The 16,757-nt window shown below is 59.2% G+C and overlaps 2 protein-coding genes and 1 long non-coding RNA gene across 9 annotated transcripts in view; 2 read left to right on the top strand and 1 right to left on the bottom strand.

Moving 5' to 3' along the window:
* Positions 1–1,118: 1,118 nt before the first annotated feature.
* On the top strand, positions 1,119–5,402 carry G6PC3 (glucose-6-phosphatase catalytic subunit 3). Of its 2 annotated transcripts, XM_067716206.1 has the most exons (6): positions 1,123–1,462; positions 3,351–3,457; positions 3,774–3,864; positions 4,062–4,180; positions 4,364–4,505; positions 4,731–5,402. In XM_067716206.1, exons 1-6 carry the CDS (start codon positions 1,245–1,247, stop codon positions 5,092–5,094), a joined length of 1,041 nt encoding a protein of 346 aa, XP_067572307.1. In that variant the 5' UTR covers positions 1,123–1,244; the 3' UTR covers positions 5,095–5,402. The 2 variants fall into 2 exon arrangements, with proteins under 2 accessions (XP_067572310.1, XP_067572307.1); XM_067716209.1 differs by lacking the exon at positions 4,062–4,180 and having other exon boundaries at positions 1,119–1,462; positions 4,731–4,902.
* Positions 5,403–7,368: 1,966 nt separating this feature from the next.
* The window catches only part of HDAC5 (histone deacetylase 5), a 34,768-nt gene continuing 25,379 nt past the window's right edge, over positions 7,369–16,757 (bottom strand). For 4 of the 6 annotated variants that reach the window (XM_067716128.1, XM_067716127.1, XM_067716126.1 and 1 more), the window contains 18 exons: positions 16,560–16,691; positions 16,117–16,339; positions 14,933–15,144; positions 14,347–14,670; positions 13,410–13,575; positions 12,401–12,534; positions 11,923–12,043; positions 11,433–11,482; positions 11,183–11,290; positions 10,761–10,816; positions 10,536–10,623; positions 9,494–9,613; positions 9,144–9,241; positions 8,853–8,971; positions 8,244–8,377; positions 7,895–7,979; positions 7,586–7,751; positions 7,369–7,494 (listed from right to left, as the gene is read on the bottom strand). In XM_067716128.1, the coding sequence (XP_067572229.1) occupies positions 7,455–7,494; positions 7,586–7,751; positions 7,895–7,979; positions 8,244–8,377; positions 8,853–8,971; positions 9,144–9,241; positions 9,494–9,613; positions 10,536–10,623; positions 10,761–10,816; positions 11,183–11,290; positions 11,433–11,482; positions 11,923–12,043; positions 12,401–12,534; positions 13,410–13,575; positions 14,347–14,670; positions 14,933–15,144; positions 16,117–16,339; positions 16,560–16,691 (2,376 nt within the window). In that variant the 3' untranslated portion in view covers positions 7,369–7,454. Of the gene's footprint in view, positions 7,495–7,585; positions 7,752–7,894; positions 7,980–8,243; positions 8,378–8,852; positions 8,972–9,143; positions 9,242–9,493; positions 9,614–10,535; positions 10,624–10,760; positions 10,817–11,182; positions 11,291–11,432; positions 11,483–11,922; positions 12,044–12,400; positions 12,535–13,409; positions 13,576–14,346; positions 14,671–14,932; positions 15,145–16,116; positions 16,340–16,559; positions 16,692–16,757 lie in introns of those variants that run through there. The other 2 variants (XM_067716129.1, XR_010937558.1) reach the window with 2 other exon arrangements.
* On the top strand, positions 15,143–16,541 carry LOC137212656 (uncharacterized). The gene is made up of 3 exons (XR_010937571.1): positions 15,143–15,680; positions 15,876–16,010; positions 16,438–16,541. It is a non-coding gene; the product is annotated as an uncharacterized lncRNA (long non-coding RNA).

A 16,757-nucleotide genomic window follows, 5' to 3' on the forward strand; every position in this document is an offset into this window, starting at 1 on the left:
AGGTTGTTGTGGCTAGAGGCCAAGCAAACTTTCAAAGACAGAAAATTTAGGCTTTTTCCTTGGGGCAATTGAAAAACATTTAGCAAGGGAGCAAAATGAGATTTGTATCCAGCTTCCTTTCCCCACACCCTTTTAATTAGTGAAATTAATCTCTTTCCAAGAAGAACCCAAATTTACATTCTCATTTTTACCCCTCAAAAACTCTCCAAGAACAAAGTTGCTTGAGGTAGGAAGGAACCACTTCACCAGTCTCCTCCCACCTCACCTCTGCCTCTAGGCAAGACCTCACCTAGAATTGCTGAGATTTCTATTTTCTGTGTGTTCCTCCAAGGGATTATTCCAATTTTTGTCGTGAGTGTGTGCCTTTCCTCTTCCTTTACCAACCCAGCTACTATCTCATGGTTTATCTGCCCAGCGGGGTTCTGGAAGGCAAGATGACAAGATGACGAAAGGAGAGGAGCAAGGCGAGCACAGAACTGGGAGGAAGGGTGATTTAGACTGTGCTATGCGTAACAACTCTCAAGCCGTTAGGCATGACCCCTCAAAATCAAGAGGCTGATCTGTCAGCCTCCAAATCAACAGCAGAGGAATTCAAGCAGGAGAGTCTTGGGCTGGGGGAGGAAGGCGTGTACCGATTAGCCAGCTGTGTGTGCAAACGTAGGGGCCCGCTTCAGCACCAACCAGGGATGCCCGGCTCCCCGGAGCAGGGGTTGTCCCTAGCCTTCTCTCCAAGAGATCTCGAAATATTTTTGGAGGGTAGCTGTACTGGAGGAGAAAGGTCTGGTCTGGAAGGAATCCTGGCCCGGGATATTACATATCCATCTTCACAGAAGTAAAGGAGGGACCCTGGACGCACCGCCGACCCTCAGGTTAGTCTGTCCCATGACCCGGAACAGCAGCTGGAGCCGCCTCTACGCCCTCTGCCCACGTGCCGGCAATAGCAGCCACGTGGGGCTCTGCGGAAACGCCTTCGAAAAGATTTGTCCCCTGCGCTGCCCAGTAGAGAGGGAGGCCCGGGAAGAGCGCAGGAGGAGGAAACGGTACCGGCAGGAGGCCTGGCTCGCGCGAGCCTGAGGCTGCAGGGGGCGGGGCAGGAGGCGGGGCTTTCCCGGCCAACGCCAGGGGGCGGGCCTCGGATCCGAAGGGTGGGCTTTGGAGGGCCGTGAGGAGCTGCTTCCTGGTCGCCTGGACTCCTCGGCTTCCGCCTTAGCTCAAACCCTGGCCGGGCGGGCCCCGTGGTCGCCATGGAGTCCACGCTGGGCGCCGGCATCGCGATAGCCGAGGCGCTGCAGAACCAGCTGCCCTGGTTGGAGAACGTGTGGCTCTGGGTCACCTTTCTGGGCGACCCCAAGAGCCTCTTTCTGTTCTACTTCCCCGTGGCCTACTACGCCTCTCGCCGGGTGGGCATCGCGGTGCTCTGGATCAGCCTCATCACCGAGTGGCTCAACCTCGTCTTCAAGTGGTGAGACAGCGAAGCCCTCCCGCGTCCTGGTCCCCCACCCCCAAAGGCCCTGAGCCCTGTGCAGTCCTTGATCTCTCTCGTCAGCTGCCTCAAAGGCCTGGCTTCCCCCCCACCCCACCCCGACAGTGAACCCATGGCCTTAAGACGTCCCACCCCTACCCCGTGGCCACTGACTTTTCCCCTATGAGCATCTTTGTGCATCTTGGACCTCAGAGTCCCCATCCTAATCACTAAACTAGTGTTTAACGGGCCTGATCAGAGAAATCACCTAAGGGGGCGTATTTAAAATGCAAATACCCCATTCCACCTCAGACAGACAGATTTTGAAACTCCAGGGGAGGGGCTGGGAATCTGTATTTTAACAGGCATCTGTGGTGACTTAAGTAGCAGAAAGTCCTGCTTCTCAGCTCACTCTTTGATTCATTTATTCATTCGTTTATTTGACATAGTTTTTAAGAAGCATGCTTTGTGCCAGGCTTCACACTAGTGGCTAAGGACAGAAAAGGCTTGCAGATTAAGGTGTGGTCCCCCAGACCGTGGCCAGCAGCATAAGGAGCATTTGAAAACTTGCTAGAAATGCAGAATCTCAGGCCCCACGCCAGAGCTACTGAATCAGAATCTGCATTTTAGCAAGGACCCCAGGCGATTTGTGTGCACAGTAAATTTCAAAAAGCACTGGGCTAAAGCATTGCCTTCCAGGGAACACTTTCTCTTCTCCCTTTTCCCCTTCATTCACTAGTAGGCTCTGCACACAGACTTAGAAGCCAGGAACCCCAGGCAAGTGGGTGGGGCCCTTGGGGTGTATCTCTTTGTGCCACCTGTTCTCTCTTGGGTGCAGAAGGGAGCTATACTTCCCGCTGGGCATGCAGCTGCACCTCCCCTCACCCCTCACCACTGTCTCTGTTGCCAGATTGCCAGCCTGGGGGAGGGAAGGGAGGTTCATAGGAGACACTTGAATGGATGGGCTGGAATGACTTGCTGAAAAACAAAATACCTTCCCTTCCACTCTTCTCAGCCAGGGCTTCATCCCTGCTGTAAACGGAAAGCAATTGTCTGATCATTTCCTTCCTACTGAATTGCTCTTTGCTTTGTGCTCTTCTTCCTCAGAGTCTGTATAAGCCTTCCTCTCTAGTCCTGTTCCCCTAAGACCGCCCCCTTGGGTAGACACCCTTAATGCCCCCCACATGGCAGAGCCCCTGTTCATTTCCTAAGTATGTGTTGAGCATCTGGTGCATGATCCAGGCTCACTTTTTGGCAGGGAGAGGCAAGTCCCTTCCGCACCTCCCTCCCCAGCACTTGGCTTCCTGCCAGCATCTCTTCTGCTCTCCCACCTTTTCTCTTTCTGGCCACAGCAGCCTCTGCAGTGTGTTTCCCAGGGTCCAGTGAAGCACCTGGCTAAGCCAGTGGATTTTGAATTTTTTTGTCTTCCTTATTCTCTCTCAGCCTCCTTGTCCATTCCCCACTCCCATTTTCAAAGACCAGAGGCTTACCTAAGAAACTCAGGCTGGAATTTGGGAAATGGAGAGAGGAGAAGCAGGAGGGTCAGTGAGGGTCTGGGGAGGGAGGGCGAGGGGCAGGTCCTGGGCTCTCTATAGATGGCAAGAGCAGAGCTGGCCCTGTAGCGGGAGGGCTAAGGATGGGACTTCTGAGCATCTCAGAGCACACACACGCACACACCACAATCTCTTGCCTCCTTATCACTTTAAAAAAAAAATAGCATGCTTTCTCCTGTTCCAAGGTAAAAAACCCTGGCAAGGCAATGGCACAGAATTGGACACCCTTTCTGACTCCAGCCTGTAAGCCCTCCAGAGTACTCCAGGTGTCCTTCTGCCTCAGCCCCCGTTCCCCTGGCTGTGTGTCATGGCATCTCGCATCTGTTCTCTTCTAGGTTTCTGTTTGGAGACAGGCCCTTTTGGTGGGTCCATGAGTCTGGGTACTACAGCCAGGCTCCAGCCCAGGTTCACCAGTTCCCCCCTTCTTGTGAAACTGGTCCAGGTGAGAAGCCTCAAACTTCCCTCTCCCAATGTGGTTAGGGTTCAGTGAGTGTTTGGTCGTACTTTTCAGCTAGGGCAACCTAATCAGAGGCCCAGCCTCTCAGTTACTGGGCCAGAGAACAAAGAAACCCAGGGAAGACCATGTTGAATTATAGGAGGAGAGCACCCATGCCGCTTCAGGGCAGAGGGAGCTAAGGGTCAGTGCTGGAGGAAGGCTCCCCCCTCGGCCACGGGGAGGCAGCCGTGTTGAGCGATCACCAGGGGCACCTGGGTTCCACCAGCATCCTCTCACCACAAGCTTCTGAATCCCCTGGCAGGCAGCCCTTCCGGACACTGTATGATCACAGGAGCAGCCCTTTGGCCCATAATGACGGCCATCTCTTCCCAAGTGGCCACTCGGACCCACAGGTACACCTTGGCATTGCCCACCAACGGGGGCAGAGGTGATGGTACCCTGGACCCAAAAGACCCAGCAGCAGGGCAGCCTGGGAGCTGGAGTTCTGCAGACGCCAGGGCATCTGGTCAAACTGTGAGGTGCCTGGGTGCTGAGGGAAGCCCAGCTGTGCGTGGACGCCTCCTGAACCATTTGCCTCTCTTCTTTTTAGCCGCTGGGTGAGGGTGATACCTAGCTTGGCTTATTGCACCTTCCTGCTGGCGGTCGGCTTGTCCCGGGTCTTCCTCTTAGCACATTTCCCTCACCAGGTGTTGGCTGGCCTAATAACTGGTGAGCAACTGGGGCAACAGGGTGGACCCAGAGGGTGCCGTTGGCAGTGGGAGGACCAGCGTATGATCTTCCCATTGTACAGCCAACCCCAAGGGCCCCCTTCTCCTGCCAAACTACCCTGCGGCTCGGGGTGGGGGTCATATCCCCAAACTCCTTGAAGCTGCTGTCACCCCACTTCCCTAGGTGCTGTCCTGGGCTGGCTGATGACCCCCCGGGTGCCCACGGAGCGGGAGCTAAGCTTCTACGGGTTGACCTCACTGGCCCTCTTGCTGGGTGCCAGCCTCATCTATTGGACCCTCTTTACACTGGGCCTGGATCTTTCTTGGTAAGTCCTGCTTTGAAGCTTGGGCAAGTTGGGGTCTCACCTATACCTGGCCCGGTGGGTCTCTGGTTGGTTGTAGCTAAAACGGGACACATTAGCTGTTCACAAACATTGAGTCTCCTGGGGTCACGGCAGAACATGGCGGTAGGCCCCAAAGGGGTGGAGAGCCATCAGCCCTCTAGGACCCAGGGGAATCTCTCTCCTGGCAAAGACTCTCGCTCCCCACAGGTCCATCAACCTAGCCTCTAAGTGGTGTGAACGGCCTGAGTGGGTGCACTTGGACAGCCGGCCCTTTGCCTCTCTGAGCCGTGACTCAGGGGCCGCCCTGGGTCTGGGCATCGCCCTTCACTCCCCCTGCTATGCCCAGGTGCGGCGGGCATACCTGGGACATGGCCAGAAGCTAGCCTGCCTTGTGTTGGCCATGGGGCTGCTGGGCCCCCTGGACTGGCTGGGCTACCCGCCTCAGATCAGCCTTTTCTACATCTTCAATTTCCTCAAGCACACCCTCTGGCCATGCCTGGTCCTGGCCCTCGTGCCCTGGCTGGTGCACACGTTCAGTGCCCAGGAAGCACCACCCATCCGCTCTTCCTGACTCTAGGTGCCTCCTACTGCCACTTTCCCTCTCCCAAAGCCCACACACTCCGTGACCTCCACACTCCGGGGAGGCAGCCCCGTCCCCTTCCAGCCCCCAACAGGCCCTGCTCATGGTGAATTTTCTACTTCTCCCACCACCTGGTCTCAGCCCCAAAGAAGGGCCTTCTCTCTCCCAGGAAGGCTGGTCCTCCTCCTGCCTTCCCTCCCATGTCCCCAAAGGGCAAAGGCAACAGTGAGACCAGTGGGTTCCTGTAACACTGTGAGGGGCTCAGAGCAGCCCCAATAAAGCCCTTCCACACCTCTGGACTCCTCTCTTGACTCTGTGCACATCTCCACTGGACTTGCCCGTGTGGCTGCAGGTGGAACCCTTGCCAGGCCACCTGTTCTGCACCCGCTTCAACCCTGTGCCCCCAGAGACTGAGAGTCAAAAGGAACAGGGAGACCTTCAGCCCGGACCCTCTCCCCACCATCACCACGTAGGCCACACAGAGGTTCCAGGAGATGCTGTGGCTACGTTCAGTGAAACCTTGTTCTTAACCCACAGGACAGAGATCCCACTCCCTCCCACCCCAGCCTCTTGTTTCCTAAATTGGCTAGTCTAGGGGCTGGAGAAAAGTAGTTTTTTTTTTTGGCCAGGAGGGGGAATGAGACCCTCAACTCCATTTGAGAGCCCAGAGAACAGAGACATTGGCCCCGGAAGGCACTGCCAGAAACAAGTTTATTTACACAAGGACACACAGTGTAACAGGTTACACAATACTTAACTGAAATCCATGTCCAAGGAGACAAAGCAAGGAGTGGGTTTACATGAGAACCAGACCAGCCGTGGGGAGAGGGAGGGTAAGCGGCCCGGAGCTGGGGCTCGGCATGGGGAGGCCTGGTACCCTGGGCCCAGCCCCATCCCCATCCCCCAGGAGGATCTAGAACACACTAACAACACACAAGACACAAGCGCACAATGAACCAATGGTGGTGGGACTCCTGCCCCTCCCCTGGCTCCCTCAACCCTGCTCAGGCCCCCATTAGGATAATAAATATGTAAACAGATTGGTGGAGCCCTGGGGACGGGAGGAAAGAAAGTATATGCGGTGTTGGGGAGAAGGAGGGAGGAAGACTCAGCCCCCTAGGAGCTGCTTCCCATCTTTGGTTTCCCACAGGCTGGAGAGCATTTGCTAGAAGCCTTGTGGGCTCCTAGCCCTGGAAACAAGAAGGCTAGCAGGGCTTCTGGGAAAGAGAAAGGGCAGTGCCCAGCCCCATCCTGGTCTTAGTTCCCTTGGGCTGGTGGCCCACAAAGGAAGCCCAGGAGGAAGGCAAGCTACAGCTGAGGGCAGACTCCTGGGTTCTGGCCCTGCCCCTTCTAGAACTCCCACTCACCATCCCCAGGCTTCAAAGCCAAAGGCCCCAGGAGAGAGGTGGGCCACTGACCCTTCTGCTTGCAGCGTGCTGGACGGCTGGGGAAATCTGGTCCTGAACAGCAGGGGGGCTCTCACCAGCCTGGAGCCCCCCTGCAGGGACCACCTTCTCCCCGCTCCCCAGACTGTGCCAGCAGAGGGGCAGGGAGGCCGACAGAATAAGATGGAGAGCAGGCCCGGTTCTGCGCCTCCCCTTGGCCCCTCAGAACCCAGGAGTGCAGCTCCAAACCTCCCCCCACGCTTTCACCCTCTCCAGCCCCTGAGAAGGGGAAATAGGCCCTGAGGAGGGTAAGGCAAGACAGCCCTGCCCACAGACCTCAGGCCCACATCCGACGGCACAAAGCTTCCCTTCGCTGCTGAGGCCAGGAGAAAGGAGGAGGAGAGAGGGGTCTGTGTGGAGATGGTGAGGACACTGGGGGAAAAGAGTGAGAATCGCAGGGCGGGAGCCCACCTCCCCTCCACTCTACACCTTAAGACTGTAGAGGGACCCTCCGGACCCTCCCCTGGGGCTGGAGAGGGGAGGAGGGTGAAATTAAGGCATTTCCCCCTAAGTCAGCTGAAGCCAAGGCACCAAACTTACTGTTCCCTCCTCACTCAGGGGGACCCCAGGACCGGAAGGTGCTATCTGGGCCCCAGGCCCACCTTGAGCTGGCCCAAGCTCCAAGGGGGACAAAGACAGAATGCAGGAAGTGGGTGTGGGATACAACGTGAGGGAAGGGCTGGAAAGGGTACCCCTGGCCCTACAGAGGGCGCAAACTTCTAGAGCTGAGACATGGGCCACGGGGGGTGGGGGGAAGGGGGGGCCTGAGGCAGCTTAGAGGAGCAGGAGGGGCGAGGCTGAGAGACCCACACGGCAGACGTTGTTGAATGTGTGACTTTTTGTTTTTTAATAGAAAAAATAAACAAAATCACAATGATGAAGCCCAGAGGGGTGGGGGCCAGGGCGTCACAGGGCAGGTTCCTGCTCCATGGGCTCCTCTGCCGGCCTGTGGGCACAAGCACAGGGAAGGGCACTGAAGCACTGTGGGATGGGGGGCAGCAGTCTGGGCGAGGGCAGGGAGGTGGGGGGCACCTCACCTGGGGCTGTGCTCCCGGCCTGCAGCAGCCTGGGCCTGCTCGGCCCCCACCGACAGCAAGGCCATGGCGCTCACAGTCTCAGCCTCCTCTGTCTCACCGGCCTGGGCCTCCCGCAGGGAACGGCCTAGACCAGCAGCGAACCTCTGCACACAGCTCCAGTGTTTGCCTGTGGATGAGGGATGGGCCGGGGGTCAGGGAGAGCCAGAAACCCCCAAACGTACGGACACCCCCAGCCCTAGCCCTGGCATCACGCAAGCTCCGCCCCCTTGGCAAGCTGGGCCCTGAGTCCCTCTGCCTGTGCCCACGCACTCTGGATCTCGATGACTTTCTCTAGCGTGGCCACTGCGTTGACGTTGGGCTTTTGTTGCAAGACTGCCTCGTCCAAGGGCTGCAGCTGGCAGGGGAAAGAAGAGAAGGCTTAGAGTGGCTGCCCCTCTAACCATCCCGCCGTTCAGCCCCATGACAGGGGCAAGCATAGCCTTTCTGGGGAAACCTCTATTTAGAAAGCCTTCCCTGGCCACCACCTGTCCTCAGGAATCAGGAAAACCTCCCCAAGGGCCCTCGGTGCTGCCTGACCCAGGAAAGGGACCCTCCCTCGCTGGCCCCTTCCCCCTGGCCTACTGGCCCACCTCCCCCAGTCCCGCTGTGCACCCCTCACCTCCACGCTGAGCAGAGCGGAGACACAGGCCTCAGAGGCATCACAGATGGCGGTCAAGTCATGGCCTCCCTCGAGGGCCAGCACCACCCGGCCCCCTGCCAGCGTCATCAGCTGCCTGGTCAAGTGGCCAAAACCTTTAGGGACGGGTGAAGGGAGGAAGAGGAAACGGTTAAAGAAAAAACTCAACTCAAGAAAAAGTCAGAAAGGAGAGAAAAAGAAACAAGAGATGGGACAAACAGCACAAAAGAAGATGGTGGATTTAAACCCAAATAGATATCCATAATAAAATTCAGTGTCAATGGACTAAATGCTCCATAAAAGACAAAACGTAAGAGGCTAAAAAGATCCAATTACACATCTCCCAAGGAGCACCATGAAAAACCACCACTGAAACATGAGGGATCAGCGAGCTCCATCCCTACAACTCCTGGAGGAGATGCTCCCCCGCCACCTGCTTGCCCCTCAAGGCCAGGATTGGCAGAGGGAGAGTGGCAGGATGCTGCCAGGACGATTCCAAATCTTAGACCTGCCTTCAACCCTCCTCCCAACCTCCCACTCGACCCCACCTTCACTGCTCCATAGCCTCCCTCGATCCCCCCACAGGCTCACATCTGGCGGTGACCGAGTAGCCACCCAGCGGAGACAGGTGTCCCTCGACAGCATCAAACCCGGCGGAGACCAGGACCACGTCAGGTGAGAACTCGTGGGCAATGGGCATCACCACTGTCCTGCAAAGGGAGGGCCCAAGCTGACCCTGGCAGGTGGCTCGGCCAGGCCTCCCCAGGCTCTGCCCCCCACAGAGCCGACCCCCTCCACCCATGCGGAACTGAGTGCCTTCTGCCCCTCCCGAGGCAGGGCCCGGGGGTTCCCACCCCTCCCTCGGCTCTTCTCAGTCCCCACCTGAAGGCCGTTAGGTACTCCACGTCTCCGATGGGGGGATCCACACCTCCCGTCCATGCCACGTTCACATTGTACCCCACGCCCGGCCCTCCGCCAACCTGGCAGCATGGTGGGGGAGGGGTTACTCTCACTGCCTGGGGATCCCAGACGTTGCCCCGCCCTCAGCCCTGCCTCCAGCGCTCACTCCACTGACCTCTGTTCTGCATGGAGGGGCAGTTGGCTGGCGTGGTCCTCCCACTAGGAGCCCAGACTCCCCAGGTACCAGCACCACCACGGGCCTCCATGGCTCCCTGCCAGGTCCCATTCTGCTATCTCCCCGAGGGCCCCACGTTTGAGCCCAGGAGCTGTACCTCTTCAGGAGCCCCAGAGCCCGGAAAGAAGTTCCCATTGTCATAGCGATGCAGGGAGATGTAGAGCACGGAGGGGTCGCTGTAGAACGCTTGCTGGGTGCCGTTGCCGTGGTGAATGTCCTAGTGGGAAGGGGCGGGAGCATCAGGGAAGAGGCCCAGGGCCTGACCCAGAGGTCAAAATTCTGCTTGGCCCACCCCAACCCTGCGGACTCTGGGGGTGCAGCCCACCACTAGCTACGGGGCATCTGTGTTCTGTCCGCCACGGAATCACCCCACGCTTTTCTAACCAGGGTCTGCGGGCTGGGACGTGGCACTGCACAGAGGAGACACAAAGCCAGGGGACGAATGTGGTGGATCTCCCTGCGAGCCCACTCTGCTCAGCAGTGTGGAGGGAAACAGTACGGCTAGTCAGGAATTGAAAGCAAACAGATGCATTCTGAAGGAGAACCCAACGTCGTGAACTTTGAAGCCCAAGCTGGGCTTCGAACAGATTAGATCCCTCCTTGCTGAGGCCTGCTCCTCACAGGGAGCGGTAGGGGCCTTTCCCTCTGCTGTGAGAGGCAGAGGCGGAGAAGCACAGCGTGGCAGCAGGAGCAGAAATGCCGGGGCCCACAGGCCTGATCTGAAACCCAGTACCCAACATCCCAAGCTAAGTAACCTTGGGTGGGTAAGTCCCCCAACAGCCCAGTGTCTCTGTTTATCGACATGGACATCCTACTACTTAGGAAGCAAGGCGGCCACGAAGCAGCACCGCGTGTCTGGCACACGGTCAGCCCCCAGTCAACAGGGACTCCAGCAACGGCAGGAGCTGTCTCTACCACTCAAGGCAGAAAATCTCCTCGGCCGCTCAAGGCTGCGGGCTGGGGGCCAAGGTGGACCAGGGGCTAAAAGCATTTCGAGTCTCCACTAGTGAGGAGGGGGGCCCCATGGGACTGTGAAGGCTGGGCTAACAGCCCCAGCACGGGCACCTGAGGACGAGGGCGTGGGGCTGGGGTGGAGGCTTCCTGAAGGCTGACCCTGGTCCCACCAGCCCACTGCCTACCCAGTCCACGATGAGAACCTTGCCCACATTCAGCTTCTGCTGCAGGAGTTTGGTTGTGATGGCTACAGAGTTGAAAAAGCAGAATCCCCTGCGGGGGTGAGCGGAGAAGACGGCAGGTCGTCAGCCTTAGTGGATGTTTGCTCACAGATACACGCGCATCAGCTCTGCTGAGAGGGAGACGGTGTGAGGGCAGTGGGTCTGGGGCAGGGCTGCGGTGGCACTCACATGGCTGTGGACTCCTCCGCGTGGTGTCCTGGGGGCCGGATGATGGCAAAACCATTCTGGAGAGGTACAGACGGAGGGACAAACAAGAGGCAGACAGGCGGGCAAGGTGGCCACGAAGTGGGTGGACACAGAAGGAGAGAAGCATAAGTCAGGACGAGAACATACGTCATAAGCATCAATCCCACGACCTTTAGGAACGCCAGCCGAGGGCCACGTGAGACCCATGACAGCACAGACCTTAGTGCCTCTTGGTCGTTCCCGCTTTACCCCTCACCCCCCAGCTGGCCTGGAGCTAGCACCTCCTCCCCACATCTGCACCTGAGAGTTGAGATTACAGAGGATGGTGCCTTACTGACAGGAAAGCCACAGCTGCCCCCATCACCCGCTCCTGAGGCAACAGGACCAAGGCCCCACACACTCACCTTGAGCTCCCCCGTCGCCACCTTGAAAGCCAGCTCCACCAGGCAGCCCACCGCCATGCGCACGGCACTGGAGGAGTGCATCTCATTCCACACGGTGTCACTGTCTACCTGCGGGGGCAGGAGAGCAGGCTTCAGCGTGCCCCCTGCAGGGGGAGGGCGAGAATGGGGGTGCAGCTGTGGTGGGCAGGAAGGGAGGGGCTGGAGCTGGGAGCACCACCCACCCATCCCCACTGGCAGGTGCCCTACTCACCCCGATGCCCCCACAAGGCAGCATGGCGTACATCTTCTGGCTGATGGGGCCTGCAGGGAAGAGGAACAGAGCTACTCTGGAAGTTGCCTCAACTGCCAAAGCCGCAGGTTGGGGTGTGCAGAGGGCAGTAAACTCAATCACAGAAAAAGAAGGCCAGGCCCCAGCACACGACAGGCCTCTGCAGCCCATGCCAGCTGGGAGATGTCTGTCCCCCGTGCTGGGGGGGGCATCCTACCTCTGGGGCAAATGGCAGGGAGAAAAAGGGGCCTGACAGGTTAGGGAGAAGGGCAAAGCCCATCACCAGGCCTGACCTGTCACCTCCCATTCTCCTGCACACACCCCACCAGCATGCCGTAGTCTGTGTGAGTGGCGCCCTCTGGAGGCGTGCAATGTAGCAACTGCGCCCACGGGAACCCACCCGCCTACCCCAGTCCCACCGGGGCAGAAGACCTGGCCTGGCCCACGCCCCGCCATCGGCCGGCCAGCTCACCGAGCAGCTTCTTGCTGTCCAGCTTCTGTCGGTTGAGGGGGCTGGTCCCATAGAGCAGGGTGTGGTATTCGGAGTGCACCGTCTGGATCTCGTCCAGCGTGGCTTTGCGACCCCGGATCCGCTGCCAGGAAGAGAGGCCGGTGAGAGGGATGGTGCCACAGGCTCAGCTCCCCCTAGGCCCAGCCCCTCTCTCTGCCCCACAGCCTGGGGCACATGGGGCCACTTTCTAGCCTCGGGAGATCAAAGGTTGTTGAGAAAGTATGCCCCGGTCCCCCAGGGACCCCAGTCCAGGACCCTCCCCCATTCAGCTGGGGATCATGGGGGAACCAGGCTACAAGGGAAGGAACTGGCAGGTGCCTGGGGGGCCTGGTCCTGAAGTCAGGGGTGGAAGAGACCCAGACAGAGGCTTCCCCGACAGGGGAAACACAAAGGCTTTCGCTGGGTTTGAGGTGGAAGCTGGAAGGACGGGCTCCCTTACCTCACACTTGCTGAGCAGGCCTGTCTCCTGCAGCCGAGACCAGATGCTCTGGATCCGGCCAGCGTGCTCAGGGTGCACGTGTGTGTTGCCGCACATGCACTGGTGCTTCAGCATGAACGTGTCATAGACCACACCTGGGCCAGAGACACACCTGTCAGCCAGCACTGCTCTGGGCCGTGTGACAGCCTGGCCCCCGCCATCCTCAGCAGAGCTCACTGAGCTTTTCCCCAGCCCACCCTGGTCCCAGCACCTCCTCACAGGCACCCCAGCTGCCCTCCCACACACCTGCCCCTCTTCTTTTCATGAAATTCCTTTCCCCCATCGCCGCCTTTCAAAAGCCTCCCTGCTCCTCAAGGCTCCAGCAGGCCGCCCTTGACACCCCCGTCGGTTTTGACCTCATGGCGCATCCTCCTTTCCCCTCCTGTCACAGCCCCTGTGTGCTGCCCCTCTACCCCCCGATGCACCCCACTGGTGAGTGGGGACCGTCCTCAAGCATCTGTGCCCCTCAGAGCCCAGCACAGAGCAGTTTCACATGGAAGAGCTTCTGGAATGGACTGAGGCCTCACAGGGCAGAGAGGGAGCTAGAACAGCAGGACCAAGCTGAGACAGTGGGCTCCCTCCACCTAGGCCTCCAGGGCTTGTGTGGCGAGGGCGCAAAACTGGTGGTCCCTCAGCAGTGGTGGGATGGGCCCCTGAAAGACGACGCTGCCCCAGTGGGCAGGGACACTCACCGCCCTCCCACTGACGCAGAGGCTGCCACCACTACCACAGGTGGCTGTGGTGCAGAGGGAGGGGGCCAAGGCCTGTTTTCTCTCCCCTTCGGGATGCTCTGAGGGGCCCTGGCCCTCTCTCCAGGGCAAGGGCTGTATCTTATCTCTTCACGATGCCCAAGGCTGGATGCCATGCACAGGCCCCCTGGCAGACGATGTGAGGACAGCGATGCCCAAGGCTGGATGCCATGCACAGGCCCCCTGGCAGACGATGTGAGGACAGCGGGCGCGGGGCTCACCTGTGGTGAAGAGGTGCTTGGTGGGCTGGTCCGGGGGGCTCTTCATGCCCCCAGGGGCAGCAGGTGAGGACTGGGTGCGGCCCAGGGCCTGATGAGGCACAGTGGCCAGGCTGAGGGGCGCCTGGTACACCTGCAGAGGCTGCAGCTGCTGGGCATCTGCAAACACCTGGGAAGGAGGAGAGTGGGAGGGAGCCTGGGTGAGGCTTAGTCTGAAATGGAAGTGAGGACAGGTGGCCTCCCAGGGGGTGGGGGGCCTGAATCCAGCCCTTCTCTTCTGTATCGCCTCCTCCCCCCACCCTCCTCCCTCCAGGGACAGGAGACACTCCAGCCTTAGCCATCCTCATCTCCATCTCCGAGGAGATGGGGAGAGATGGGGGGGGGGGGACGTGATGAGTCATGCTACCGGAGTAGCATTGAGGTAAGAGGCTGGGAGGGACGGGGGTGTGAGAGGGGGTGGGATGAGTCAGGCCTGGAGGGCTCAGCTGTGTCCGCAATGAATGGAGTGCGTGCTAGGCACCAGGGCAGACTGTAGTAACAGCGGGGGCGTGTGTGTACACACGCACGCAGAGACCGACGCACAACCGGCCCTACGCAGGCAGAAACGCAGATATACACGGACCACGTGCACGTGCACACGTGCGCGCGCATGTGCGCGCGCGCGCACACACGCACACACACCACACACTGAAGCAGACAGGCGGGGGCAGTCACAGACGCAGGGAGGGGCTGGCAGACGGGGCACAGACAGCTGTGAGACTGACACAAGCAGCTCCCTCCCTTCCACAGCCCCTTGTCTCTTTCCTGCTCCCCTTTCACTCTTAAAAAGTTGTTCCTGCACAGCCTGGAAACTGCAGACCGGGGAGAGGGAAGGGTAAAGGTGGAAAGATAGCGGGGAGGATGCAGGGGTGGTGATCAAGGGCTGGGGCGGACGGGGCACCTTTTTGTAACCAGCACTGGACTCCTCCAAGTCGGGCCCCTCCTCAGCACCACTCTCGCCCTCCTCATCCTTGACCTGGATGCAGTCCTCCTCCTCCTCCTCCTCCTCCTCCTCCTCCTCCTCCTCCTCTCCCTCCTCCTCCTCCTCCTCCTCTTCCTCCTCCTCCAGGTCTTCCTGTGTGCTCTCACTCTCCGTGGAGCCTTCTCGGGGTATGGCCAGGGCCCCCTCCCCCAGGAAGGCCTCCTGCTGCTCTGTCAGCTCCTCCTCTGTCTCCTCGGGGTGGGTGGTGGGCTGCCGTGGCAGCTCCCCAGTCTTGGTGAGGATCTAGGAGCAGAGCAAGGAGGCACGTCAGCTGGGAGGGGGCGCAGCTGTGCAGCCTGCGGCCCAGGAGGTTCTATCCTTCCCTCCTCTCTCCCCGGCAGACAGCCGCCCAGCCCATACAGACCTTTGATGTGAATCAGAAAAAGGCAAGGCGGCTCCTCTGATGCAGCCTGGGGAGTGGCCTGGGTGTCAGCCCCCTGCCAGCCCGGCACCCTCTCTGTCCTGACCCCAGCACGGCCCCGGATGTTTGCTTCTCCCGGCTCACCTTGCCCAGCTGCAGCTGCTGCTGCTTCTGCTTCTCTAGGAACTGCTGGTGCTGCTGCTGCATGACCAGCTGCTGCAGGGCCTGGGGGCTCTGGGGCAGCGGCGAGGACTGAGTGCGGCTCAGGGGCCGGTGCCGAGGGAGCTTGCCCACCGTCCGCATGCTGGTGGCCACGCGCTCACCCGTCACCAGCGGGGACTGCCCGTGGAGCGGCACTGTGGAGGTGGTGCGGGGAGGGGAGTAACCATCACTGTCAGGGCACCAGGCTCCCACTCCCACCCCGAGACTCTCCCCCTTCTGGAACAGCGCCGCCTCCATACTCAGGAGAAACCCGCGAGGGGCCTGGAGCACCCTGTCCCCAAACCTGAACCCCATTCTTCCTCCTCCCCACAACTGAACAGTCTCGCAGCTCAGAGCCACCACCTCCGGCAAGACGTCCTGGATTCACTTACGAGCACGTATAGTCTCGGGCCCTCCGTGTGCATGAACAATGACTAGTTCTCCCCAACTGCAAGACCTCCCTGATCATGGACGTGGATCCCACCCAGCTGGGAAGCCTGGAGGCCAGGATCACGTGTCTTTTAAGCAGAACCTCTTCTGATGCCACCAGTTACTTATGGGCTGACTGTCCAAAGCCGCGCTGTCCAATCCCATAGCTGCCAGCCACACGTGACCACTGAGCACTTGAAGCATGGCCTGTCTCAACTGAGATGTGCTCTCAGTGTGAAATACGCACCAGATTTCAAAAGCGGTATGAAACAAAGTAAAATGTTTCATTGCTAACTCTTCATATTCATTTCATGCTCAAATGATAGTATCCTAGATATACTGAGTTAAGTATATGTTATTAAAACTAATTTCACCTGTTCCTTTTTACATTTTTTAACGTGGCCACTAGAACACTTTAAAGTACACATATGGCTTGTATTATATTTCTACTGGACAGCACTGCTCTGGAATGTGAGCTCCATTACGACGGCAGAGTTCAGGAACAGTGCCTGGCCGGCTGTAGGTACTCAATAACGTCTGTAGAATATGGAAGAAATCAATGATGCCATGGAGGGGAGCTGTGACAGGGCTGGTGAGTATCCCTGGCTACTTCTCCCTGGCAGTTGGTCCTTCCTTGAGCCCTCAGAATGGGGGGGGGGGCTGACACCCCCTCCTTGGACAGCTGCCCGCCCACTCACCAGCAATGAGGGTGCTCTGCTGCCGGGCCTGCTCCAGCAGCAGCACATGCTGCAGCAAGGAAGCATGCCCGTGGGGGCTGGTGTCGCCCTCCAGTGCCACGCCCAGCAGGCAGCCGGGGATAGAGGATGTGCTCATGAACTTGCCCGTCAGTGCACCACCCTGCCGCAGGGACTGGAGGGCCTGCCTCTCGGCCTCCTGCTGCGTCGAAAGCTTTGGGGAGGCCTGGGGAGAGGAGATGGAGATGAGGAAGGGGTTTATACTGCCCCCAGTCCTGCCGACTTTGGACCAGCATCCCTCACCTACCCTCTGCCCACCCCCAGCTCTGGGGGAGGGCCATCTGATCTCCATCAGGACCCTGGGAGGACAACAGCCCCAGCCGGGGACATCCAGGACCGAAGACCTCAACACCAGAGGGAGGACACGGTATGTGCCCCGTACTTACGGTGAGGTGCGAGTTGGTGACAGTGACCGTGGCCTGCAGCCCTAGGGAGATGTTGGGCAGAGAGGGAGACGTGTAGAGGCTGAACTGGTTGGGGGAGCTGTCCAGAGGGAGGGCCCGGTGCTGGGGGAGCATCTGGGGAGCAGTTGGGAGAGACAAGCATGAGAGCAGGCAAAGGGGGGCCACCTGGGGCCAAGGCTG

Source organism: Pseudorca crassidens, chromosome 19, assembly GCF_039906515.1.
Source record: "Pseudorca crassidens isolate mPseCra1 chromosome 19, mPseCra1.hap1, whole genome shotgun sequence".
Taxonomy (NCBI): Eukaryota; Metazoa; Chordata; class Mammalia; order Artiodactyla; family Delphinidae; genus Pseudorca; species Pseudorca crassidens.

Bases quoted from the DNA above. Each gene is read 5' to 3' on its own strand.
- G6PC3 (XM_067716206.1), top strand. From the start codon at position 1,245: ATGGAGTCCACGCTGGGCGCCGGCATCGCGATAGCCGAGGCGCTGCAG. The intron at 4,181-4,363 runs GTGAGCAACTGG...CCACTTCCCTAG, and splicing joins GTTGGCTGGCCTAATAACTG to GTGCTGTCCTGGGCTGGCTG. The intron at 4,506-4,730 runs GTAAGTCCTGCT...CGCTCCCCACAG, and splicing joins CTGGGCCTGGATCTTTCTTG to GTCCATCAACCTAGCCTCTA.